The sequence below is a fragment of the Dermacentor silvarum genome, chromosome 1 (assembly GCF_013339745.2).
Source record: "Dermacentor silvarum isolate Dsil-2018 chromosome 1, BIME_Dsil_1.4, whole genome shotgun sequence".
Taxonomy (NCBI): domain Eukaryota; kingdom Metazoa; phylum Arthropoda; class Arachnida; order Ixodida; family Ixodidae; genus Dermacentor; species Dermacentor silvarum.
The window spans coordinates 108082136-108108267 of NC_051154.1; the positions used below are offsets into that span (position 1 = coordinate 108082136).

The 26132-nt window shown below is 47.3% G+C and overlaps 1 protein-coding gene across 2 annotated transcripts in view; it reads left to right on the top strand.

Annotated features, from left to right (window-relative positions):
* The window catches only part of LOC119434621 (band 7 protein AGAP004871), a 210864-nt gene that overhangs the window by 50742 nt on the left and 133990 nt on the right, over positions 1 to 26132 (top strand). The window contains exon 2 of one of the 2 annotated variants that reach the window (XM_037701728.2): positions 6593 to 6712. The exons of the other annotated variant lie outside the window; for it this stretch is intronic. Coding sequence (XP_037557656.1) covers positions 6593 to 6712 — 120 coding nt within the window. The remainder of the gene's footprint in view (positions 1 to 6592; positions 6713 to 26132) is intronic. 2 annotated transcript variants of the gene reach the window in all.

A 26132-nucleotide genomic window follows, 5' to 3' on the forward strand; every position in this document is an offset into this window, starting at 1 on the left:
GCATCGTACGCTAAATCATACTTAACAGCTACACTGGAAACGTTAAAACCGCACCTTTTTAATACTAGCTGTGCTGCATGATGCTGTAGACAGAAGCAGGGTGGTCAAGGATAGCGTAAGAAGCGGTCTTTACAGCTCCTCTAGACATGTCTTGTGTTATACAGACACTATATAAGTTCTACTTTGGTTTTGTTACAAGTGAACGACAGCAAACAGTAATATTGCAACAAAGTAGTGTGTCGCTACTTGCAGATAGGAAATACTGCCTTTTACTCTGCCAGTGCATCTCCATTTAGTCGCGTTGACTACATAAACGTATACATAGCCGTAGAACTGAGCAACAGACTTCATCGCTATAAATAATAATAATAATAATAATAATAATAATAATAATAATAATAATAATAATAATAATAATAATAATAATAATAATAATAATAATAATAATAATAATAATAATAATAATAATAATAATAATAATAATAATAATAATAATAATAATAATAACAGCAACAACAAAAATAGCAGCATAACAAGCTCGCTTCTTTGCGCACTTTTCCGATCGAAGAAATATTTTTCAAAAAATTATCTAAAGACATGTATACTCTGCAAAGGAAGAAGTCACTGAGTGGCATTGATTCGGCGCGTCAGACCAGCATTCAGTTTCGTTAAGACGACGCGTCCACGACCTCAGCGCTAATTCAATGTGTCGAGCGCTCCTTCGCGAAATGCCCTCTGCTACACGAGCTGCGGCAGTACCATCCACTGTGGCCCCATCACCTGACAAACCGAACATCCATCTCGAAAATAACCTTATAGGTCGTTCGGAGTCGCGATATAAGAAAAATCGCAATTGCGAAATCTGCGCAGATTCCACTGTCGGCCACATCACTCTCTATACAGTCACACTGAGCTTTGTTCTGGTGGCTCAGCAAATGCTAGTAGGACTCAAATTTTCCTCTGCCATGGTATACATAGAGAATGCATGACAGCCAGTTTTGTTGGGATGCGTGTGCGCCTACCGGGGAGAGGTGTAATTGGCCAATCGGACACTGTCTCTTAAGCAGACCACTCAGACGCCCGCTGAGTACTGGCCGCGAGTCAGCAAGCCGGCTATTGTGACGGGCAACCGGCTTCAGACACTCGCTTGTGACGCGCGCATTCCACAAGCTTTTTATGCTTACGTTTTTCTACCGGCTCACATTTCGCTCACGCTCATGAGGTGAACTGCCGCCCGCGAGCGTTCGCCTTCGTTAGGCGCGTTAGTGAACCAGCCTCTATAATTATGGTTGCGGCCCTTGCAGCTTCCAGCAATGACGGAAAAAAATAAGAAAAGAACTGAAAGTACCAGAAAGTGAGTGGGAAAATGCACAACAAAACGCATGCAGAATTCAAATGATTTCGAGGAGTCATGAATTTCCCTTTGTTTCGAACTTTCTTTATTTGCATCAACTGATCTACGTTGAGCAGAAGTCACCTGCTCACGTTACACGGCACAATGAACATGAGATGCACTGCGTTAAAGTGAACTAACTCTTGAAATTCAGGTGGTCCATATGCTATAAAAAGCACAGCCACTCCTCGCCGAAAGCAAACTCTCGCGCTACTCACTCCGTTTTTGTGCCGTCACGCTTTGCTTCTTAGGGTTTCCAAATGTCCCGCTGCCCACATCTGTAGTGCAAGCTGTTTAAGGGAGCTCTGAGCTTCCTTTTAGGGTACTGAGGCGGACGCCGCTACAAGTACAGTTACGCAAGCTGCATTCGAAGTCCAATCGTTCGTCTTAGCTTAACAAACGAACGCTGCAGTGGGCATCTTGAAAGCAAATGAACTAAAATGAGCAGACTAGTCAGGAATTCTGAAAGTAATTACCTCGCTTCTAAAGAGAGCGCAAGACCGACTGTTTGCCTTGATGGAAGAGGGTAAAGGAAGCTGGAGTAAGATTAACGACAAAAACCGTGTTTTTTCAATGAGACACGGAGTTGAGCTGTCGAAAGCGAAACAGAGAAAAAGCGCATCTAATTTTAAGAAGTCCGTTCGGTGTCTCTGCGGAGAAATACAGGGGGAAAAAGAGCGTGCCACATAGACAAAAGCGCCCTTACAGCATTTGTCTTTTTGTGAGAGCGTTGTTAAGTCGATCGCGAGACGCGAATTCGAGCCGCGCAGGGACGCTTTGGTCGGAAGCACCTTCCGTAGAGGAGCAGCTTTCACTGTATGCTGAAGCATACAAGAGCCGAAAAATAAGGCGGAACAGAAAGATCAACGACCTTTGTTCAGAAACTACCGTCTCGAGCTGTTGACAAATGGAAGCACATTATTATTATTATTATTATTATATATCTTTTTTCATCTGCTGTTGAGGCGAAGAGGACAAGCCAAAAGATAAAACATGTAGTGAAATGATATCGGTAGAGACGAGCCTTTGCGTAAATGTATTCGTGAGGTTCGGTGCGTTTGACGTGGAAGGATCGCGAGTCTTCCTTCGCCTTCGCTTGTATGAAAGCACGCCGGGAAAGCGAAGGTGTTGGGGTGAACGTTAGCTCTTGGGAAATCGTCGAGCTTGCGCTGTCACTTGGGGCAGCCTATGGTTGGTGCTGGCAGCACGGTTAAAACAAGCACAATGTCGCTGGCGCCGACAACGTAAGTAAATCCTGTCCTGAACGCCATTCTAAAGCAGCTCTATATTTTTTGGTAAAAGCAACAAGTTTGTCGAAATGACTATCTTTTCACTGTATATCCAATGCATGTATGCATAATCGGTCGCCGCAGGTGTTTATTATCGAGTCTATTACGTAACTGCGTCTTAACGTTTGGCGAAATAAGCGCGTTACTGCTAAAAAGGAGAGGAGCACTATCGGAGAGAAAATGTTTCCACAGACCAGACGGCCTACCACTTGGCGCTGTAGCTGAGCAGAAACGCGGTAAAAGTCAGAGCATGGTACATCCAGGCCTGAAAGGGCAGCTTGTGAAGAGGTGACATTTTTATATCAGTGCAATAGTGGCTTCGCGTAAGCTACACCAAATCTGTGAAACCTCCACCAGACCTTCCTGTCTAAATAGTTTTTTTTTATACACTGCCTGGCAAAACAATTTATGAAATACTCGTGCTAAGTGCGTCACGCCAAGTGCAAATTCGATATTGCCACATTACAATGCAGTAATGCGCACATTATGGCCAATCAACCAACCACTGCTCTTATCGCTGTAGCATTACATATTGTACGTCGCAATCATTTAGGACGCAAGTGTCTTAAGCTCTTGAAGTTTTTGAAGTTGATGGCTATCGCTTGTGCGTTGAGTCGAATCACATCGTTGGAAACACTAAGACAGGCGGTAAATGTAGCACGCACGCATATTCTTAGCCTGAGGATTGTAGTATATCGAAAAGGGGCTGTAAGTGCACCTTGCTCCACAGATATCTCGCCACCAGCAACGCATTTTATATATCTAGGTTTTTGGCGCTTAAGAATGCATCATTTAACCCAACCTTGTCAAAACCAGAAAGGGATAACAACATCCAAATGTTACCGCAGCTAGTCGTATGTCACTATATCCTTATTTGTTAAGAGAAGCATGACACAATTTCGCTCGTGGCAAAAGCTGACGTCTTGGACGACGTAGTTGTCCCTCTTTTTTAGGGAGTTTGTTATGATGCCAATTTAAGGCGGACATGTGAGCGCGATCACCGAAGTTAAACCTGGAAACGGCGATAGTGAAATGGAGAGGGCCGCACCTATTAGTTCTAACCTTCCCGTTCTAATTTTCATATTCATGGAGGCGTATGTAGGATGCAACCATTTCAGGGGCAGAAAGATGTTGGAAATATTAAGTAAAATAAAGTGCGTAAGGAAGTTCAAAAGGAAAAAAAAAATTCAAGCGCATTTTCGTCGCGTGTACAACTTGCGCAATATCAACCAGCGCCGTCAAACCTCGCTGATCAGCGAACCGTGCTGGTTCCATTTTCCGAAAAGAAAGTTTTTGGCTTCCCTTATGGTGTTACGATAACGGAGATAATTAAACATATGAGCGGAACGCGGAGTTAAATGAATGCAAGGCATACTGTTGGAGAAAGAGCAGAGATAAAGCAAGGAGTTCGCACCATTAGTATGAGTCAAGCCACGATAAGGAGGCGCACAGGGAGGGGGTGGACGCTTTCGACACCGTGGCGTTGCAGAGGAGGGCACACTTCGATAATTAAGCAAGGAAGAAAAGATGGAGGGAACGGCCGCCGAGTGGGGCTCACATCCGCTCGGCCCGCGGTTGAGATTGCGGAAACCAGGAACGGGAAATGTGACGTCCCTCCCTGGTTCCCCGCCAACGTGCGTTTTCCGACAAGAAATGATGAAATCAAAAGAGTAGAAAACAAGGCGAGTAGAGAACATAAGCGACGCGCGATGACACCCTGAAATCAGGAGAATCAAGAATCGGAGAAAGAGAGGAGGTGGTAGGCGGAGACCACCGAACGTTTCCGAAACTTCTAACACTTGAGGCTGGTGTTTGAGCGCTCGAACGCAGCAGCAATACTTTCTGCTGCCAGTTTTCGTTTTGCGGCAGACGAAGAACATGAGCTATCGTAAACTTTTTCGAAGTGAGCGGGGAACTACGATATGTCCAACGGAAGAAAAAAAAATAAGAAGGAAAAGAAAAGAAAATATCGGGATTCCGAGTTCCCCAGAGGGACATAGCAGCAGCAGCATTGAGATTTGAAATGCACAAGTATAATAAAATATGTTCTTCTGGCGAATTAGTGATAAGAAAAGTTAGCATGTTTTGTGACTTTGGGCGGTCGCAGTTTGACCTACCCGCCGGTGCCGTAACCCTCTTTGGGCGTTGTCCCTCCCTGCACTCATCAAGGCACCACTACCTGTACAGAATGGGGCTACATTCAAGCCCCCCCTCATAAATACTGTTGATAGATTTATGGCCCTAACTATAGATCCCATACGGACTTAGTTGAAGAACATCAACTATATAATGTGTATACGTATTGCACCTCCGTATTATATCGAATTATACATTAAATAAATATTTAAAAAAAACTCCCTTCGGAGGAGTATATACACGTCACTGCGTCAAACCGAAAACGAAAGTGTGTGTCCCATTTATTGCTGGGAACGAAACACGCATTCGGACGACTGTAAAGAAGTCTTCATTGACGAATCTCTCGGATCACCTGAGAAATCAGGTGTGTTGCAGTGGAAGGCTCTCGATTAGCTTTAGCAGCCGGTGTCCCTTTTACGTACACCAGAGTACCAGCATGCAGCCATTATCGTGTTCCACACACATAAAGCTATAGCGCTGCCACTGCTGCCTGGAAGTGAAACCCCAACTTCGGTGCTGATTCGCAAAGCAGCATGGCGGCTGAGTGAAAACGACGGGTGGCAGAAAAACAAACAATGAAAGAGAGAGAGAGAGAGAGAAAGCAACAACAACGAACTTTTGTTTACTAATATGCGAGAGGCCCGCTTGACGCCGACCCCGCCCGGTCGGTTCCGCTGCAGGCGAGGACACGCGGGATGTGCGCGCAGTACTGCAGCTGTTGCGACCATGACAGCCGAAAATGAAATTACTTCGCACTGGTCCTGATTATGGGAGAGCGCGCGGTTCGGCGAACCCGCAGCAATTGTGCGTGCCACCACTCGCTCGTATTGCGCGAAATGTGCTCCCGAACTGAAGAAGCGCAAATGCTGATGTAATTGATCGGTCACATCGTGTGCGGCACGTACGAGGGAGCACGAAAATAAAATCAGAGCGGGAAAGCTTGGTCGGCGGATTCATTTCACAAACAAACAGCGTCGCGTTTGCCATTCCGGTTCAAGGCACCGGCGGCTAACCAAATTAATCTAATACCAACACTCTGTAGAGCTTCCGGGAGAGAACGCATGAAAGGGGGGCAGGAAATTGGGCAAGCATACACGAACCGCGAGCGCCGTGCGCGATTTCAGCAGTGGACTAATCTCGTGTTCATTCCGTTCCAGCGTATACCTCTCGCACCCTTCTTTGGCTTATGTAGCATCGCCACTGCTTCTATTTCTCTCTTTCGCTTTTTTACTTTTCGTCTCAGCAATAGATCGCGTTGAAATGATTGATTATTGCCATTTCTCGTGAATCGAGAACGCCACAAGACTCGTCTTATGCAATTATTGACGCTATTGTAAGAAGGGCCCTGATCGTTCAAAGCGGTGCAGCAGAGAGAAACTGGCTTGTAGTGTTGGTCCACGCTTCTTTGTGCTAGCCAGCGCGCTGGTCTGCAGAACTAAAAAGAAAGAGAAAAAGGAAGCATACAAGGTTTATGCTACAAGTGCTCTTACTCTTGAATGTTTTTTATTGTGTCTTACTTGTAATAGACACGCTGGGTGAGCAATATTGCTGTTTTTAATGTTTTGGCGCTTATAGTTCAATGACACTAACGGTGTTACTGGGTGATTGCAACCAGCCCGGCATCGGCTGCCTGAACGGGAGCGACAGCGCAAAACAAAAACAAAAAAGGGGCCAGTAATGCAGCCAGCACGGCGGCTGCCCCGCTCACTGCCTTCACATCCTGGCCTTCCATCCTGTGTGTTTGCTTACTGCATTGTTTCTCCGTGGTCGCCAGGCGACGAAGGAGGCGGAGGACGCAGGGTGGGCGGTGCAAGGCGGGTCTTCAAGTTCCGCAACCTGCGCAGCTTGGCCCGAACCCAACTGGGCCGAGCGGTGAACCGCGCCCGCGAACTCCGTGAGTACTCTGGTGGTCCGGGCGCGCGGAGTCTCGGTTCCTCCCTGGCCGAGGCCACTACAGCAGTTGGGAAGGAGCGGGTCAAGTCATGCGCCCTTGAACAACGTCCTAACTACGTGCCAAACCCACTAACAGGCACCGCACATGGCGATGATAACTGCGCTTGACGCCTATGTCAACTAATAACGAAGGTGACCCGCTGGCATACCAGACAATATGCATACATGCAGATTGGTCATCACTACTGCTAGCAAACTTGAGTCTGGATGCACACACATATGACAGTCTTCGAAAACAGTTCGCGATGCAACAAGTAATGCCATGCTTGCAAATACACGCTTAACAGAGAGGAAAACACGAGTTAATACCATCATGTCGAGGTGTCAGAATGCATCTGCATACTATTTTGCGGATGAAGGGGAGTTAGTGCAGTGCACAGAATAAAATGCTGAGGTGTTCGATTAACTGTTAAAAACACACATATGTGGCATTATGTTTACCTGCAGAATTGGTGCGCGGTCACAATAGCGCGAGCGTTCCAGCTTTGGCAGGAAAATAAAGTTTTCATTCATTGAAACAATCCAACTTGCAATCTCATTATACGGTTTAACAGTAATCCGATTTGTAACCCCGCGGCGAAACACTTTCTGTATAACCTAGCGATTTTGCTCGTATGCTGACGCAATCAAAACCTGTGTGTGTAGGCTCACAACCATAGAAGGGCTGTTGTATCGCAATGTATACACGCTTCAGCTCACTTTGTAGACTTTTGTGTTCTTATATGCGAGTGATATTGCTACATAGCAAGCGAGCTCCCTGACGACTTCATCTGCCCCAGATATAATGACTGCGCGCGTGCTCGGATGCGCGTGTACGATTGTTTTGGAAATGTAGGCATAATGATAAGTGTGCTCGAGGAACCTCCTAGAGCATACTTATATAATTATGCTACGTTTTGTTCTCACCTTGTAACTCCCCGAATCTTACAGTAAGCCTCCTCTTGGTCTTCAAAACTGAGCCGCCTGTATTAAACCAATGGCCCATGCCATTGGGTGTTCAAAAAGTGTTATATCACATCAAATTTAGGAGTTTGTTGGTGTCCTTTAGCGGACTGAGTGGTGGTAAGAATCTTGTTGCAGATCGGCATAAGCCGCTCAATGCCAGGGCGTGTGCGGCACCCACGTGTTTCCTTTACAGTGGACTCGGCGGGATGCCACTGTTCTGAGCTGTCGTAGCACTTCCTTTCAGGAGACAAGCTTCCGAACACAAGAGTCGTCCAACTGAAATTCTTCCCTTTTTTTCCTCTTTATTTTCTCGGCCGGACTCCTACGTCAACATCACATCTACGCGGCTGCATCAAACGCTGTCGCAACCCTGCTAGCTAGCAGTTGAGACTCCAGTCTCAGTGCATAAACTATGCAAGCGAAACCCATTTACGTGCACTAAATCGTGCTGTTTGGTTCTACGTCGAAATTCAGATAACAAGGCAAACGACAGGGCAGCACCAAGCATTGAGGCCTGTGTCGCCTGTCGGTGCGACCTCTCTGTTCAGCCTGATGTCATCTGCGCTGCATTTAGAGTGTCATTTGCGCGGTTGCCAGGAGCACGTTATTACAGAACGAATCGACAGCAAAATGAACCGGAAATACGTTACAAGTTGTGGTGATACTTGCCGCAGTTATTGAGATCCGTCCGAGTGTCTTTTCATCACAGTGGTACTTCGAAACCTGCGCTGATGGCTTTGTAATGACGTTATCGGGAAGCCAGAACAGAGGGCGTGTGTGTTTGTGTCAAGTAATTAATTCGTTTATTTCTTATTGATAAGTTCAGGCTTTTTTTCACTCAGAGAACGAACGTAGCGGTCAGTGAGAGACAGAGAGAGCGAGACGTGCATTTCGTGTGCAGCAGTGTGAGACAAGACGCCTTATGTCCCTCTTTGCTTTATGGTGATTCCTGCCGATGTGAACGCAGAATTGTGGTTGTAATGGAGTCGATGACTGCCACAGCTGAGTGCGTCTTATAGCGTTACGCTGCGGCCTCTCGACCAAATTATTCGGCATGCCCATGGGCAGTATAAAGGCGGCATTCCTACGCTCCAAGCGGACTGGCTTTTCTTGAGGTACCAGCATATTGCGAAACACTTTCGGGATACGGCTTGCCCCAATTTTCGGGACACATTTTCTACGCTCATGTAAAGGGATTTGTCGCATTCCTGAAATCCACGGATTACCTAAGCATTGCCTTCGCCGCTTTCTTCGAGCGAGTCCGCTTCCTTTCTGTTCTCTCGTTACCATGGTCACTTTTTCTTTTTAGTGCAACGGAAAGCTTACCACTCAGTGAGTCCAATATCATACAGCGTAACGCGGAAAACGCCGTGGGACATTTTTTATTGGAATTTTTCTTTCTGCCGTGAGGTTGTAGTCGTTCACTGGAAACAAGATGGAAACAGGGATAGGTGAGCGCGATAGCGATTATACGCCGGCATTGGTGGGAAGCAGACGACAAGTGCGCCCGTAGCTGTAAGAAAGGATTATTTTGTTTATCAAGCCGATGTTCCTGCGATTCATGTTTTCTGAAGTGTTAAATCATTTCTTCAGTAATAGCTGCGTGCTTTCTACAATAACAGCTACGTTCAACTGCTTGGTAATTCAGAAGTCAAGGCTTTTTTTTTTTCTTTTTCATCGCCAAGCCATGTTAAGTTCTCAACCGCAAACGACGTTTTTACACCTGACACGCAGTTCAGCATCCGTAGCCACGCGTGCGCTTTTGATTTCCAAAGCATATAATGTAATGTAAAAGCCTAATAATATAAGAACTGCAATTTTAAATAATAATCATGCGGTACTTAATAACAGTCGACTGACGTACACTAATCACATATAGTACATCCGAGGTACCAAGGCTTCACCACCAGTTCGCGCCACTTACTGTATCTTGCTACCTTCTGTGGCCATTTCAAACTATAATGCCTACTTAAATTGCCAACAGCATGCTCGATTATATGAGTATAAATCACGGGTTTTCATTTCAACCAACATATCACAGCATAGTCTAGCCAGATGTCTGTCCCTTTAAAGCGCCTGCCCAACTCTGTTGCTTTTAGAAAGCGCAATTGCGCTTCCATAGTGGTCTGTTGTAAATATATACCCCCGCCCCCTGTAAGAATTAGGTATAAAGAGCGAAGTGGTGTATAGAAAGGCTGGGAGGTTCTCCTGAGGTGGCTTAGGTGCAGGAAAAGAGAAAGAAGAGTTTATATTCTAACGCAAGAGGTGCACACTTGGGGTGTAACACGCACTGTTCTTAACGCCTATCACATAAGGCAGTACACTTCAAAATTGGCTCAGCACAGATATAGCCCGTAGGGACACAATACGTCTTCAACTTGATCTCTGTCACATTGCCGGCATGATAACTGCAGCTGCAGAGAAAAAGAAAAAAATATCAACAGAAATACGGGGAGGTTAATGAGCTGGGTAGCGTGTACTGGCGAAAATTAAAAGGGATAAAGAAGACGAGATAACGAAATCTGTTAAATATTGCAGGGCCGTATGTTGCTGAGTTCTGTGCACGTCGTAAAGATGGAGAGGTCGGAAGCTCTTGCATTCTCCTGCTGCTCCGTTTGACTGGGGACGAGATACGGGAAATTCGATTCGTAGGTGCAAGCTGCATGCGTTAGAGCTGAGGAATATAAGTACTTACGTGTTTTGTATTATAAAACACGATTATAAACAAAACCCATACAAGCACAGTTAAAGCATGAACAATAAAGGGGCGGAATCACTCTTAAGCGCGCGCTAAGCAACATAAAAACACACACACAAAAAAAGAGAGCTGGCCGTTAGGCACCGAGTTCGTAGCAGTAGCAGTGATAGTTGGCGTAATACGCGCAATGACGGTATAACGATATATATAAAAACAGAAAAAATACTGCTACCAATTAACGTCATATTTGGAATGACATTAGTAACGCCCATCAAAAATAGTTACGTTCTTATGTAAGCGGGGGCCATTTTATTCCGCGATGTTGGCAGGATCCGTACTCAAGTAGGTAACCTTTAAGTACAACTCAGTCATATTGCTAGACTCTCGTGAAATTGAACTATTAAGTCAAGATAAACAAAACCTTATAACGTTTAAAAAATACATAAGGTACCGATGTTGATCAAGCTCGCTCAATAGCTTTGAAGCACACGTTTAGTAGGGCGACAGGACGGTTACGTTGCGCATTCGATAGAGCCGCTGCACGTGATATGAAGGTAGCTATCAATCAAAATCAAATTGCGCGCAAAATTAAGGAGCGTGATTGGCATCTCCCCTATGACTTCCGGCATGTACAGTGTTGTTTGATTTGCAGAACTTATTCTACTAGATTCCATATTTTCCGAAAAAATAGTTTCTCGCATAGGCATACTTTATCGTTTTGTCTCATTTAACATAAAAAATACATATATTGTATATGCAGTGTATATTTTCGGAACGTCAGTGCAGAAATACGTAATTTTCGGATGAGCCACCGTTATTAACGCTAATGCAGTATCGTTGTAAGAGGGCGGCACCGTAGAGTGTTCACGACAAGAAAAACGGGTGTTAAATTCTTCCAAAGCACTCAAACTGCAAAAGAACCTGCTGCCACTTGATAAAATCAGTAGCAAAACTATTTTTCAGAGATGATACGTGTTTGCGGCATGTTCGGAGAACTAAATATGAAACCGTTCTGCCATCATACTTTTCGAATCAGACCACTTGCTAAACTTCGTCTTAAACTCCGTATCTCCACGGAGGTCTCTGTGCAGCGGTTACAGAAGTGGCCTACAGACTAAGCGCGAAGCCAGCGAGTGACGATGCAATACGAAAGCAGACACGCAGGTGTAGCTAAAGCCTGTACTCACAGGGCGGGTCGCGGTGAGGCAATGGAAGACAACACTTCCGTTGTCGACAACGAAAAACCAAAGAAAAAATAGCAAAAAAAAAAAAAAGATGGAACGGCAGAGGGGTTAGCGGAAAGACTGGCTTTAGTCGCAGAACGTTGCTGCGAGCGCACAGACAGAAAGTGCGTCGATACAAAACAAATAGCATATTCTGTTAATGGTGGTGCCACGCACACACTTGAGAGTCGAAATTTAATTCTCTAGACGCATGCCTCCCTTTTCCGGCACATGGGGGCAGACATACGATTCGCAGAGTCCATAAACGCATGACTGAAAAGAAAAGAAAACACAATCATCGGAAAAGTCGCCTCGTGACGGTGGCACTGTAGAGTTTGCCGGAACGAAAATGTCGCAGACGGCGACGCTTGTCTATACAGCTGGATAACCATTAAACTGCTAGTGATGCAAAGACGCGATTTACTCTGCGTATTCCTGGCGCTGTTGGTCGTGTCGCCTGTCAGCAATGGGCTGCGGTTTTGAAGAAAAGTGGCTGAAGGATATGCTCGAAGCGGGCTCCATACGAATGACGTAGAAAGTGTCTATTACTTGATAGTTGTAGAGTAACGGACCGTTTTCAAGCGGGTGTCTAACAGCCAGAGCAAGAATTTTACAAGAAACTGACGTAAGCCTGGCAAGACGAGTCCGTAGAGCAGTGCGGCTCTTGCACTGTCCGGTGCGCTCCTGTCGGTCCTTGAAAATCCAGATGAGGGAGTGTGATTTTCGTGCCGGACCGTGCCCAAGTCCACTTCAGGTCTCCAACGTGAAATGCCTCTATTCTACGCACCAGTTTAGATAAGGGAAGTTGGCAAAACGGATCAGTAACCTTGGGAAAAGGATTGGCTCTGAGGGCAGAGCCGGTCGGGCTGAAGCAGGAACGGCACTGCACCGGGACTGGGCGCGGTTCGCCACCGTAAAAAGTGGCGCGGCCGAGCCCGGTCCAACGTAGGGACCTTCCTGTGGAAAGCCACATCTGCGTATTTTTCGTTAGCTTCGCGCCTGAGGTTCTTGTTTTGGGCAGCAGAACACAGCCAGCTCAGAACTGGCACCGACCGGGTAATCCGACTGTCTAATTAAAACAAAGCATTGCGAGAGCCGTTGAAAAGAAGAAGGAAAAAGAAAAAGAAGAAACACGGAATACACGCACTGTGGTTGAAAGTACCACTGCGTGCATGTATTCCATGCGCCTTCTCTGCGCTACAACTCGCTCTTACCAAGATGAATAACCAACAAGACCACATCGCCACTCTCATTAAGCCTGGCTCACGTTTGGAAAAAAAGACACGGCTTGGTAATAAGGTTTTTCTGCGTTGTTGTGCGTCGGAAAGAGGATGAAAATAGCTTGAGCAATCTATTTGTAAGAAACAAGAACTGGCAGACTCCATTGACTCTTTAACTCTCTTAACTCGGTTGCTGCTAACAGCAGCTATGAGACGTTTTCCCCCGCGGCTTTTATTTTTCTTTCTTTTTTTACTTTTCCTGTTTTCTGCATTTCAAAATGCTGCAACCATCTCCTGCCTGGCGTTTTTACTGAGGGCACATTCGTTCCCAGGCTGTTTCTCTTTTTGGTTCTGCTTTTTCAGCCTCTGTCAGTCGATGCGAAGCATCCTGCTGCGGTTTTCCATCCTCCGGTCCGATGCCTAGCGACTTGTTTTTCTGGTATACTGCGCTATTAGCGCGAGCTAGCGCGAATATTATTTTTTAATACTCATCTCTTGCTTCACACCCACCGTGCTGAATCCCTTTTCTACCTACTAGGAATTGGTCTGTGCAGCCAGGGAAACCTGCTCGGACAGGAACGGACGCTTCAGCCGTTCTCCGTATCAATCAGGACAAAAACCAATTGACCGATCAGAACGGTTGATCGCAGTAGAAGACGGACGTGTATAGAGTGCTCCAGCTGAAGACTTATGGACGCTGGTTCGATTCCCCACACGCGCGCGCAGTTTTCTATGCGAAACGTCTTTAGGTCACCTCCCAGACTTTTTTGTGTCGTGAAGGTAGCCTCCGCGCCACAATCGGTTGTTTCGTGAGCAGGTGTTCCGCCGCGACGTAATACGTCCTTATCTCGTATACAAGAAATGGAGCTTCGTAAATGTGAGTGTTGTGAGTTCTACGCCAGATGTCTGGGTCGGTTTCTCCCCTCGATGGGTCCGCTCAAGCTGTCGGTCATCAAAAAAAGAGAAAGAAATGTGTCTGGTGGTGGCTTTCGAACCCGGATCCCCCAACCCAAAAGCCCGAGGCTTTTGGGTTGGGGGATCCGGGGTTGGGAGAAAACAGCTAATATTGCAGTAACCAAGTGTATTCTACTTCGCTGCTGGTGTAAATTTTCGGCAGTGACGTAATCGTGTTGCTGCAGAAAATTTACACCAGCAGCGAAGTAGAAACCACTTGGTTACTGCAATATTAGCTGTTTTTGTCTGTTTGAGCTCTGCGCCACCAGGAGGCAGCATCATACAGGCCGCTCACGTTTACGGTTCCGCTAACACGCCCCAACGCCCGGACCGCCCGCGTTTACCTGATTACGGGACAAGCTAAACCTCTCTATAGACAGTTTTAGTTTAGCGTTTTTACGCTCCGCTTAGATTCTGAGCGGAGCGGAAGCACGAATGCGCATGCGCTCTCCGCTTAGCCGCAAGCGGGCTAGCGGAGCGAGAATCACGGTCCGCTTACAAGCTGCCTAAGCGGAGCGGGGAGCGTTGCTGCCGTCTTTCGCTAGCGAGGGTCGGCGATGCACGCGCCCTCTCTGGCGCGTGCATCGAAGCGCCTTGCATCGAGGCACCACTCGTGCGAGCGCAAATAACTTGTGTAATACACCTCCAACTGGTTATTTAAGGAAATAAAGTGAACAGCACAGCTAACAAAAACGTCGCCAGCGCATTGGCGTCAGAAAGGATTGGATTGGATTCGAAATGCAACCTCGCTGGCTATCACGTGGCGTTCAACAAGTCGACGCTTCATTTTCCACTCGATAAAATGGACCGCTAACGCATTACAAGCACCCGTCTAGATACTTAATGAACAAATAAGTTATATATATTCGTCTTACTTTGTAAAAGAGACAAAACGTTCTTTTTTATTTTGTTTCACTACGCTGAATTTGGCCAGAGGGCGCTGCAACTACGAAAGGTCCGCTCCGCCGCGCTACACGCATAACTAAAACGTGAAAATCGCCCGCCGCTCCGCTGTGGCTTAGCGGGGCAACTCGGAGCGGAGCGGACCGTAAAGACGCTCAACTAAAACACTCTATAAGAGTGTTTTAGCGGACCGGAATATTTGTCAGTTTTGCCACTGACCTTCATGTGCGTGACGTCGCGTAGCAACAAGCTTCTCATAAAAGTGAGAGCATGCCAGTTTCCCCCATACCTTTCTTGAAAGCTAGCGCTTTTGGAGATGAACCAGGTGATACCTCCTGTCTTTACTTTGCATTTCTCTCTCTCTGGCGCTATTGGATGCCATATGTGACGTTGTACTGTGTTCAGGATCGGCCCAGGGCGTAACGGAACAGCTTGGAACGTTTCTTTGCCGCGGATCACCGTCATATAATCATCGTCGTCACGCATACGCTAGCGCTGCTGTTGTCATGCGCTGCTGTTGTCACGCATACGGTAGCGTCACAGACAATTCTTCGCCTTACACGAACATGCAGGACCATCTGGTAGCGCTTTGCAAAACCTGAAACAATGGTGGATAACCAGGTACGTGAAAAATGCGTCGCATAACATCCGTCTGCATAATTTGTGTAACATTGTATGAGAGAAATCCTTGCGAACAGCTGGACACGTTCAATCCATTCCCTAGCTAATAACAGATGTTCGCAGTGAAAGTCCTACATAAAGTGAACACTCCATCCCTATATGTTGTGACGAAGTTCTCAAATGAATATTTGACGAAATATTTGCTTCTCTCCCAAACAACTTCATCACTTTTGTACCCACTAATCCTAGGCTTAATTTCGCGTTTTCATTAGGCGCGCAGGGTCAAATTATTTAAGCGCAAAACAATTTTAACTAAGAAACATGTCTGAAGACATCTTTCTGCCCGCGGCAGCAAATTCCAAACACAGGATTGCTACGAACGTTGCATTTTAAATGTTTGTCCTGCTTTCATAGCCGATAGCATCAAGCTACCACACATGACCGCATTTAACCGCGGGTTATGGATTTGCACTCGCTTACATTAATGAATTTAGTGAGTATGTCTGCGGAAACTACTGCAGTAACATTAATTTAGCAGCAATCTTTTTTAGCCAAGCTGACTTGAGCTGTCAGGCTTACCTAGCTGGTCCGTGCGCCTCGCGTACCCTCAAACGTTGAGAATATTTGAATTCGTGAAAAATGAGACCTCGTTGAATAAAAGTGACACCTTTGGAGGGGGGGGGGGTGACATTGAGGATGCCTTGTTTTATTGATGTTATTGTTTTATTGTTTCTGTTTTATTTTCTGGAATGAATTGGAATTTACTTGCAATTTTCAAACTGATTTTCAAACTACACGTTGAAAACGTTGCTTCATAAAAACTAGCTGTTGAGTGCCTTTAAAAACTTCTTGCCTTTTCGCCGGCACATTAGGCACATAAATTAAAATTTAGGACGAGGTAACCACAATGGAAACATGAATTATGCCACTATTCCCGCGTTTCATAGCCCACGTGCGAAAAGATGACACGCAACAAATATGATCGCTCTTTTTCAGCGCTTAAATCGTTTTCATAAAAAAAAAACTGTTGACAACAATTCATACAGGTAAAAATAAATACCGCAGTTATGAGGTTAGTGTAAACAATCCGAGTATCGCTTCCACGAAGCCTCCCCATCAGCGATAGCACACGGTGGCATGCCGTCTGGAGCGGTTGCGTTTGTTTCTCAACTCGCTTCCCGGAGCATTCGCAGCCTTGAATAGAACTGTAACTAGTGGAATATCTAAGAAGACAGCGAACGTTTAACCATACTTCTTAAGGTCCCATGCACTCTAATTTCATTTGCCTTCAGGGCGACCATGTGCGAATAAGTAAAAGTGCATGCTTCTCCGCTATACGGTCAAGATGTGACTTGTGCTCTTTTTACGTTGCCTGTCCGTTTGAACTTGGCTAAGGTGGTTTTCTGTATATACTCTAAACAGGAATCTTCGCAATTTTGGTACAGTCGTCGCCTCTGGAGCTGCATCCCTTTAGTCTTGATCATAGAAGAAAAAAAAAAAAAGCGAGAATTCAGTTACCCTTGAGGGAATATTTGGTTCTTGTTTTCTTCTGCTGATAAAGCAATTGGGTTGCGGTTTTGGGGCCTAGAATACCAGCCGCTTCCTCTTCGTAGTCGGGAGCTAACAGTTCAAATAAGTCGCCGTCGTCGGCGTGTTTGTGTTGTCAATTGAACGCACTTGGCCGCAGGCGGCAAACTCTACGCCGACAGGCACCTTCCTTCCGGGGCCCTTTGAGTCGCGCACAGCAGCGTTGACAAACGCTGCGAACGACTGACTCGACAAAGCCAAGGTGAAGAGTGCGGTCAAGCGCCGGTGCTGGCGCAACGCGCGCTCAAAAGCCCACCCTGTGTGTGTCTGTCTCTCTCACTTTTTCTCCGTGTACGTGCGTGTGTGTCCGACCTTGTTAGAAAGTTGGCCAGATTTCTTCGTTCTCTACAGAAGCACCGGGGAAAGAACGCTATTGTTAACAGATGCCTTTGTTTCGATTTCTGTTCTTGTTGCTTAACAAAAGCAAAAACGACGCCGATAACGCTGTTCTGTGCTAGTTATCTTTTCTTTTTCTCCTAATTTTGAAAGGTTTTTCGAAGCATCACAATATCCGATGCTTCTAGGTGCCACTAAGCGAATAGCGAGGACTTTTATCACAAGAAAAAAAAAGTTTGGCTCTAGATGCAACTACTTGCAGCAGTTTGCCTACTTCAGGTAGTTGTATCTATAGCAAACCCACTTTTCTCCTACTTTGGTAGAGTGAACTCAGTGCCTTTCTTTATGAACGACTATTTCTGTTATCACGCGAACACACTTGTTTTGTTTGGGTGAAGTGGCAGCGTGCGAGTAAGGCAGAGCTTGTTGCAAAGAGTAAGGGCAGAGCCGTGTGTTCTCTCTTTTTTGTCTTGTGTTTCGTCTCCTAGCACTGGTACCGCATAATGAAAAACCAACAAGCCCAACGCAATGTGTTAGCAGAGCTTGCGGAAAAAAAAAGATGAAATTCAGTGCAGCTTTGTTTAGATGTCGTCACTAACGTGAAAGAACAGATTAGCGCAGAGAGTGCATTGACACTGCTGAACTTTGCTTAGGCTGGTCTACGTCCAGGTTATGCTCGTTTGATTTGTCTGCCATCCGGTGAGACTGTGAAAAGACCTTGTTTGACTACAGCGTGCGCTTCTGTGCACTACATGGTCGCGTGTACAGAAACAGAAGAACGACCTTATGAGCACAAGTGCGCAGCACAAACGCGAGAGGCGCGTTTATTGATTCTTGTTGGGACGACAGGTATAGGTTCCACATGGTGACAGCTCACTATTTTGAAGCTGTGCTGCTGCGTTGTAGGTCAACTCTGATGCAGCCGCTCCACCAGTTCGAAATGTCGCCATAGTCAAGCTCTTCTATTTGTGTGCTTATGGTGAATATAACTATAATTATCACCTAGCACCTGGAATGGCATGTAAGGCGATCAGCCATAGTAACATGTAGCTTGTCATTAAAGCTCGCACCTCTCTGTCTCTCTCGCCATTTAGACAGCCTCGTCCATGTTTTTCTGAAAGGTCCAGTTTCATCCGAACCTTGACGATTCCACGAGTCGTTTCGGTATCTTCTAAAAAGGGACAGTAGGAAGCGCCCCCGCCCCAGCAAGACGCTGAGCTAACGGTAACCGTTGCTTGTCCACCCTGAATTGAAAAGTTTGTCCGGCAAAACGCGAAGACCATCTCCCGGAAAATAAACGAATAAATAAATGAATGAAAATAGCCGCGATCGCTGGCCCGTGGAAACGATCGTTTTCGTAGCAACCGCGAATCCAACATGCGCGAAACCACTGATTTGAGCCGGGGTAAACGTGCAGCAATACACTCGGCCCCTCCCAGCCTCCGCTTGCCCGCTCTGCTTGGTTTTGTTCTTTCTTTCTTTCTTTCTTTCTTTTCGCTCTGCAATCTCCGAGTCATAGCGCTATTGACACAGCTCAGCTGACAGTTCGAACCGATGTAGTAGCGTTCTCTCAGCCTTCTAATGGCTGCCTGCTTGGCAGGATTGCTTCGAGATGTTTTTCCAGCCCAGTTTTGTGGACACAGCGAAAAGAAGTGAAAAAATATAATAAAAGAGGGCGCTGAAAAATGAAGCACCGGAATAAAATGAAGAAGACTGAGAAATAGGCGTTGAGAGGGTGCCGTCGTCGTCCCAGCCGAGCAGTTCCTGGAGGAGGACTGGTGGGCCGCACAAGCGGAAAGCGCTGCGCCGTATACCCGCAGCCGAGACGGACCGCTTTGACGCTCCACTAGGCACCGTGCTTGGCTGGCTGTCGAAACCATTATTACCTTTGGTAGCTCGTCGAATGGCCACAGCGCAGTTTTGGGGTTTTGTACGCGAACAACTTAGAGGGGACTCGTACCGCTTCTCTGGGGAGTCGTTTTTAAAGTACGCCCGAAAATTGTTGTCACGAGACGACAGGGTTTCAGGCTTTACACGGTGCCGGTTGTCGAGAGGTCTCTCTTTTTATTTTGGCACGCCCAGCAGCCACGAATGTCCGCAGCGTGTCTGTGGTCTCCGTTAGTCGGTCCCAGACCACTCCATTACAGATAATGCCTTCTTGTTGAAATCAATCAATCCGACAAAGAGAAAACGTATCTGAGCAGGACGCAGAACTTGGACTGCGGCTTTTCGAAACAAACCATTTTACCTATCGGCATTGCTTATCTTCTGCGCAGATTACCTATAAATAATGAGACACGGAAAGGTTCCTATGTAAAAATAATTAAAGAAACGTGGAAGCGCTTCCTTCTCTGCTATTTCTAACACCATGCTATGTTAATGCCCATACCTGCCTTATAGGCCCCAAACATACGTGTTTTGATACTTTCTTCCAACTAAAACAAAGCTAAGTGTGGCTGTTAAAACGAGTCGTGTTGGACGATCACGTTGCTTGTGACTTTAAAAATCCGAGTCGCATGTTATACTGTAATATTTTTCTCCAGATAATTCCGCGCCGAATAAGATGTGGACTATACGCGGTGGCAAAGCGCGTCAGTGCAGCGACCGCGAATGCAGAGAAAAATCAAACGCCTCATCCCAAACAGAGGGGAGAGGCGATTCGGCCTACCGGGCCGCGCACAGTTGCTGGCCTGTACACACCTGTTTATGCGCGTACCTCAAACGCGGTTTTTTGCGGCGCGGCGTGCGCTTCAAAGGCGAAGAACGGAGAGTATCCGGGCGGCCCCTGAGACCGGAGGCGCCGAGTGCCTTCATCCAGCAACAGATGGCAATGAGCCTCGTTCTCCCGTTTGCCTTCCTTTCACGCCTAAGCGTGCCTGGAAACGCTCGATATGGATTTATATCCACGCGCCTGTCTATATCGCGCCTTTTGCTTTGTTTCACGGGCAGTTGCTCCACGCACCTCCATGTTTTATTTGTAATCTTTCGCCGGCCTGCGCCTCCTCGAGCCGGCCTGAGCAATTCTGTCTTGTGCCATGACCATGTTCCGGGAACCCTGCTCTCTTGCTTCCCCGCCGCCGGCTCGTCGATGCTTGTTTTTCCTCGAGGGGTCGGCCGCCGTAGAAGAGGGCCTCGAATCAAGCGCGCAGTGGCAAACAAGAGGTCCCCCCCTCCCCACTTCACCAACCGCGCCAAAAGCTCGAAACAAAAGAACGTCCCCGCAGATTTATCGCACGCTTCGAAGCGAGGAGCGGCTGTAGGGTCGCACCCCGGTTCTTGCAGCCACCTTCGGAAACCGTGGCTTTTGCTTCTGGCCCTGTTATTCGGTGCCGCCCGGTCTCTCTTCGTGTTGTTTTCATCCTCGTTCGCAACGGCGCGGCGCTTGATTCCTTCGCGGCCGCGCTGCTCTTCTACATGTTCTATGATTACCTAGTTTTCTGGCTTCGGCCTCGAGTGAGTCCGCGCGGGCTGGCTGTCTCCTTAGCCCAACCCTCTCGCGCTGGTTGCATTGTCGAGTTCTCGGGCCTGCGGTTTGTGTCGCTGTCCTTCCGGGGCCGCGCTTGTTTCTTCTGGGTGCTTTTCTGCTTGGCATGCTATTGCCGAGCTGTTCGTCTCCCCTCTCCTTGGTGCGTTGTCGCTGCCACCTGAAATTTATTCGAGGCTGGCGCGGTTACGGATTGATTTTGTCTGCACACGTCCTCAAGGGCGTTCGTTCTCCAAGGGTGTTCGTTCTTCGTGGCTGGTGCCACGTTTTCCTAGGACAAAAAGGAATCTCGATTGCTTTTGTGCTTTGATTGTTGCTTTCTCTCGTGGGATAAGAAGCATGGCTGTCATCGGTGGTCTCGATAGACACACGTAACTGCCTCCCCTGCTTTGTCTCCGACAGCTGCTGCTGCCTCAGGGTGAATGCGCTGGCTACGCAAAGACGAGAGATGCTTTCGCGAGCTGGACTTCTTTTCGCACTCCGGTACTTGTGAATGACGCAAAGAAAGCGCCTCCCAAACACAGCCTAGTAAGAAAACGAAAAAAAAAAGGGCGGTGACCGCAGTCAGTCACGCGCAGCAAGGCGATAGAGAGAGGGGACGCTTGCTCAGTAGGGGCTTCGAGTCTCGTTGTTTTTCGCATTGCATCTTGTGTGGCCGCAGACGACACACTCACTAAGGCGAAGCGGCGCAGAACGGCAGGGAGAAGCATTTGTTTCGAGCAGGCGTCGGAACATGGTGCCTGAGAGTCCCTGATAAGGCGTGGTTCCTGTAGGAACATTGGGGATTACTTCCCAATTGGATTAGTGATTACGCGACGCTCGCGCGTGCGAAGGACCCTCTGCAACTGCGCGTATCGACAGATTCAAATAAACACTAAGCTGCTGCCGAAGGAGCCTTCCAGGTCTGGCGTCACGCTGACAAGGAGCGAACGGAGCGGGGCGGGCTAAGAAGTTAGTGTGCCGCCAAAAAAGCAACGCAGCACCTTTGGCATTTCCCGATTGGCTCCTGCGTTGCGTCACTTAGAACAGGACGGCATGAGGCCCAGCGACTAATAGGATTGCCCTCCTTTCGTAGCGGGTGACACGGTCTGCTACGGTGCCTGTGAAAGATGAAATCGCTTGTGGACGGTGAGGAGCATGGAATATACAATTCCCCGCATCTGTGTACTCACAGAAGCGCGTTACAGCGGAAACCTGTCAGCTTTTCGGCCCCGGCCGACCTTGACTGCATCTGAGAACTACTTCACTAAAATGCAGCGTATGTCTCGTCGTTCACACCATTTACCTTTTGGAAGGGTATCAGACTCAATGAACCACATGCACAGACACAGAAAGACACACGCATGTAAGCACGCAGAGCCACACACACAGGGTCAGTCGAAATCCAGAAATGCGAGCTCGCAGGCATATGCAGAGTTGGTTCTGATATTCCTTAAGTTGAAATTTTACGGCGCCGTTGAAATTTTTGTTAATCCCTATTGTACAGGCCACGTTGTCTCAGTTGATATGGCGTCGAACGTGCAACATATATGTCTCACTGGCTCAGTGGGACGCCATAAGCACTGAGCCAGTGAGGCATAGCCGTCGTGGGTGCGAGTGCTGGCCGCGGCTACCGCATACCTATGGGGGCGGAATGCAAGAAAGCCCGTGTGCTGTGCGTTGAATGGACGCTAAAGAACTCCCAGGTGGACGAAATATCTAGAGCCCCACACCAACGGCGTCTGTAATAGTCATTGAGTTGCTACTATAGGCGTTAAATTATAAGTTACAATTCTAATTTTCGACATTTAAAACCAATCAGCCAAAGCCACCATTCGCGGAAAACAAGTCCTCCGTTTGTTGATGGCGCCCGACGTGCGCGCTGGGCGCCACCACTGAACAGCGTCAGAGTCAGCTGTGTGGCCCTTATTTGTTGACGTTTATCAATTTACGGGACACTCGTATCAAGGGTTGTGTGGGATCACAGCTGTCTCTATATAGGCGCAGGCTTTGAAAGCAGTTTGTACGACGCAGAGCGATACGTCATGTAGGCGGGCCGCCTAACTTTACTGGCTCAAACGGTCTATGAGCGCGTGCATCGTAAATCCCACGTGTTCAGAGGAGACGATGTGTAGCTTAGGACTCCTGAACGTACAGCGCAATCTTTTTGGGGTGATTTAACATTATTGACACGTAAGGCGTGTAAAGGTACACTGTTGCCTAGCAGTGAGCTGTAGTTTATCTGCGGTAGACATATCATTAACGATGTGAACCGGTAAATTTATTTCGATGGGACTTCCTCCCCGTTTTCAGATAACCTGTGCAACTTGTTAAGACAGCCGATAACTATTCCGCACACATCCATCCCCACTGGGAGTCCATGCTATCGCTGTAAAAGATCGTCAGTTCTGTCTGTTCCGAGCGGGCCGCTTTATCAGCTTTGGGAAGTAACACGGCGCGCACTTAGTAGAATGAAACATGGTGTATTGCGTACTCCTGTCTACACCACACATCGCTCTAAAATTATTGCCGCTTGTCGACTAGCAGCAAAAAGAAGGTATTGGGAGTTTTCTGTGCATAATGGCAAACAAAAATAAATAACTTGTTATGCTTCATCTGAGAATGTTCGGAGTGTACTTTGGCAGCAAACTGCGACGTGTCGGGCACACAATTATTCATATATAGGGTATCTGTCGCATCCTAAAACGAACTAAGGTAAAGCGGTGGTTAAGGTAGAGCGGCGGCTAAGCCTACGTTCTACGTTTTGCAAGCGCATAGCTTAGCTTAGTTTAGCTTAGCTTACGCACATTCTGCGTTTTGCAAGTGGATTTGTTGACCACAGGGAGTGGGCGATGTGAACAGTTGGGAGATTATGCGTGATTCGCTTATACGCATACGCACTGAGTGCGCTGATTGGTGCCGAAGCTCTTTGGCGCTGGGGATGGTGGTGGCATGCCTTTGGTGAAATCCTCGCGAGCATGGCGTGCACCGGCCGGCGCAGTTCACGCACAATTTGGGCCGTCACGACAGGGTGACCAGGCGGCGCCGGACACAGGGGGGGGGGGGGGGGGGGGGGGGGGGGGGGCGCTCTTTAGTAGGCCATTATGGGCGTTATCCGGGGCCGGCGCTTGACACGCGGAGGGGGCAGCTTCCTGTCCAGGGCCGACAAGCCGGGACGACTCGGCGTGCCGGTGATGAATGGTCCTCGGGGACACCGCGTTCTGTTGTGCCCCCCCCCCCCCCCTCCCCCCTCGCGGCCCTCCGCACGAATTCTCGATTTATGGACTGTCGTTAGAAAGAATCCCTCGATTTATGAACAACGATCATGCTTTCCTCTCCAAGTTGTGTCCGTCCTTGGCTTGCGTTTCTGGAGCACGAGAATATTGCGGTGATGTGCTCGTTCCATCTTTTGTTTTCTCTTTACCGCTGCTTTCTCCCCTGTCTGTCGTCGTCTGTTTCTGATGCGCAGTCATTCGTCTGGCGAATGAGTTTTAGAGAGGCGCGCGCGGTGTCATTTTCTTTTACTGGTTCGTCCCGACAAGCATCGCGACGAATGATGCCGGAAATAAAGCTAACTTCTCCCATGTGGCGCCGCATCGTGAAGAGGGATGCAAGGCCCAAGATCTGCCGGCCGAGTCTCAAGTTCACCAAATTGGAAGTTACTTTACACGAAGGGAACGTCTTCTTCTGGATAAAGAAAACTGGGCTGTATCCTTCGGTGTACTTTTCGCTGCGACAAAGTGCGATGTCAAAGTGTTGCTGCTTCACACTTAAGTGGCAAGGAGAAATGCAGGCTTACATGTAGAAGACAAAACGCTTGTGTTCTAAAATCCCAAGTGTAGAATTGTTCAGGTGAATTTAAGAAATGCGGCAAAACTATTTCCTTTTTCTAGAAACCCTTAATTTTCTTTGGATGCCATGGCATGCACTCTGTAACTACTAATAACTGTCACTGAAGTGACGGTTTTTGCCCGCCAGGTAAATAATTTTCTATTTATAATTTTTCATTGAGGGTCGAGGCCTCCTCACGCTCTCTCAAGGCTGTTAGATGTGAGATGAATGAGAGTTACAGATGATATCACAGACCCAGTTGGATAACTGTGGAGAATTCAAGACAAATACATGGCTTCGCATGTCTTCTTTGCTGTCCAAAGGTTGTGTTCTCCCATATTACTGTATAAAGAAAGTAACTTTTCTACTTGCTGTGCAACTTCATTTCGATGTCGTGTTTGTACATCTACGTTTCGTCGTCAGTGACTATCGTTTGTAAGAATGCATCGCTGTCGTCTGATGTATTCCAGTCAGTGCAACATTCTTTTCGTCGCAGCTTTAGCTCAGGAGTCAGCAGTTTCGGGACCATCTTGGTGCAAACCTTTTTCATTTACAAATTTTCAGTCAAAACCCGGTAAAAGGACGACTTTCGAAAACCAAGTGCTTGGAATATCATTCCAACAGTCATTCTGTGGTCGCTGAGCACAACAGATCGCACACAATCGATGATTTTATCTTCGCACGAGGTGGAGGGCATCCTGTTCTTGCATCGTCCATGGGGTCTTCACGGCCTTTACGGAATGGCTAGATCCATTTGAAAACAGTTATTTTCATTATGGCCGCCTTTTCTTAGGCTTTTTGCAACCTTTTGATGAATTTATACAGCATTCTTGCATAATTTCACAAGAAATTCATTATTTATCCTTTCTTGCGTTTGTTCGTTGATCTCCACTTAGACAAGTACGAAGAATTGGTTGCAAAAAGTGCACGCATAAAATTATCCCTTGTCATACGCCAGTCAAGCACGCACCAGATATGTCAACCAGATAGTTTCGAGGGGAGAGAGTGAGAGAGCGGCGCCGCAACACCCTCTACCACAGCACTTTTTGTTGTCTCAATGCATGAACTTTTGGGACAAACCTCCTATGTGCCTCAGGGCTCGCAAGAGAGAAAGAGAGAGATAGAGAGAGACACGAAAGTCGAACACGCTGCGGTGGTGGTGAATTGTAGCAACAGGCGGGTTTAGCCTGGTGATCAAGGCCGGCAATTGCTCCGCCCGAGCGTCTCTTACAATATTGCTGAAGGGTTTCACCATATGTCCATCAAACCAGTCTCTCTTAAGAATTCCATAAGGAGATGATGTAGCGCACATTTGTCTTTCTCGTGTGCGCCCGTACGCTAAAGTGACTCTTCCTTATTTAGTACATTGGAAAGGTGCGCTGCGTAGACAGACTAGACCAAAACTCCCAGTGTACGCTCTGACCATACTATTTTTCTAATTAGCTCTTTGTGGCATTGGGAAATAACATACAAAGAAATATAATCGGCTTCCCCTGCTGTAAAATCGACTTTCGCCGTGTTAAACACCTTTCCCCGCGTTATAAAACCACGTTCCCCGCAGCATCACTTCATATGCGCAT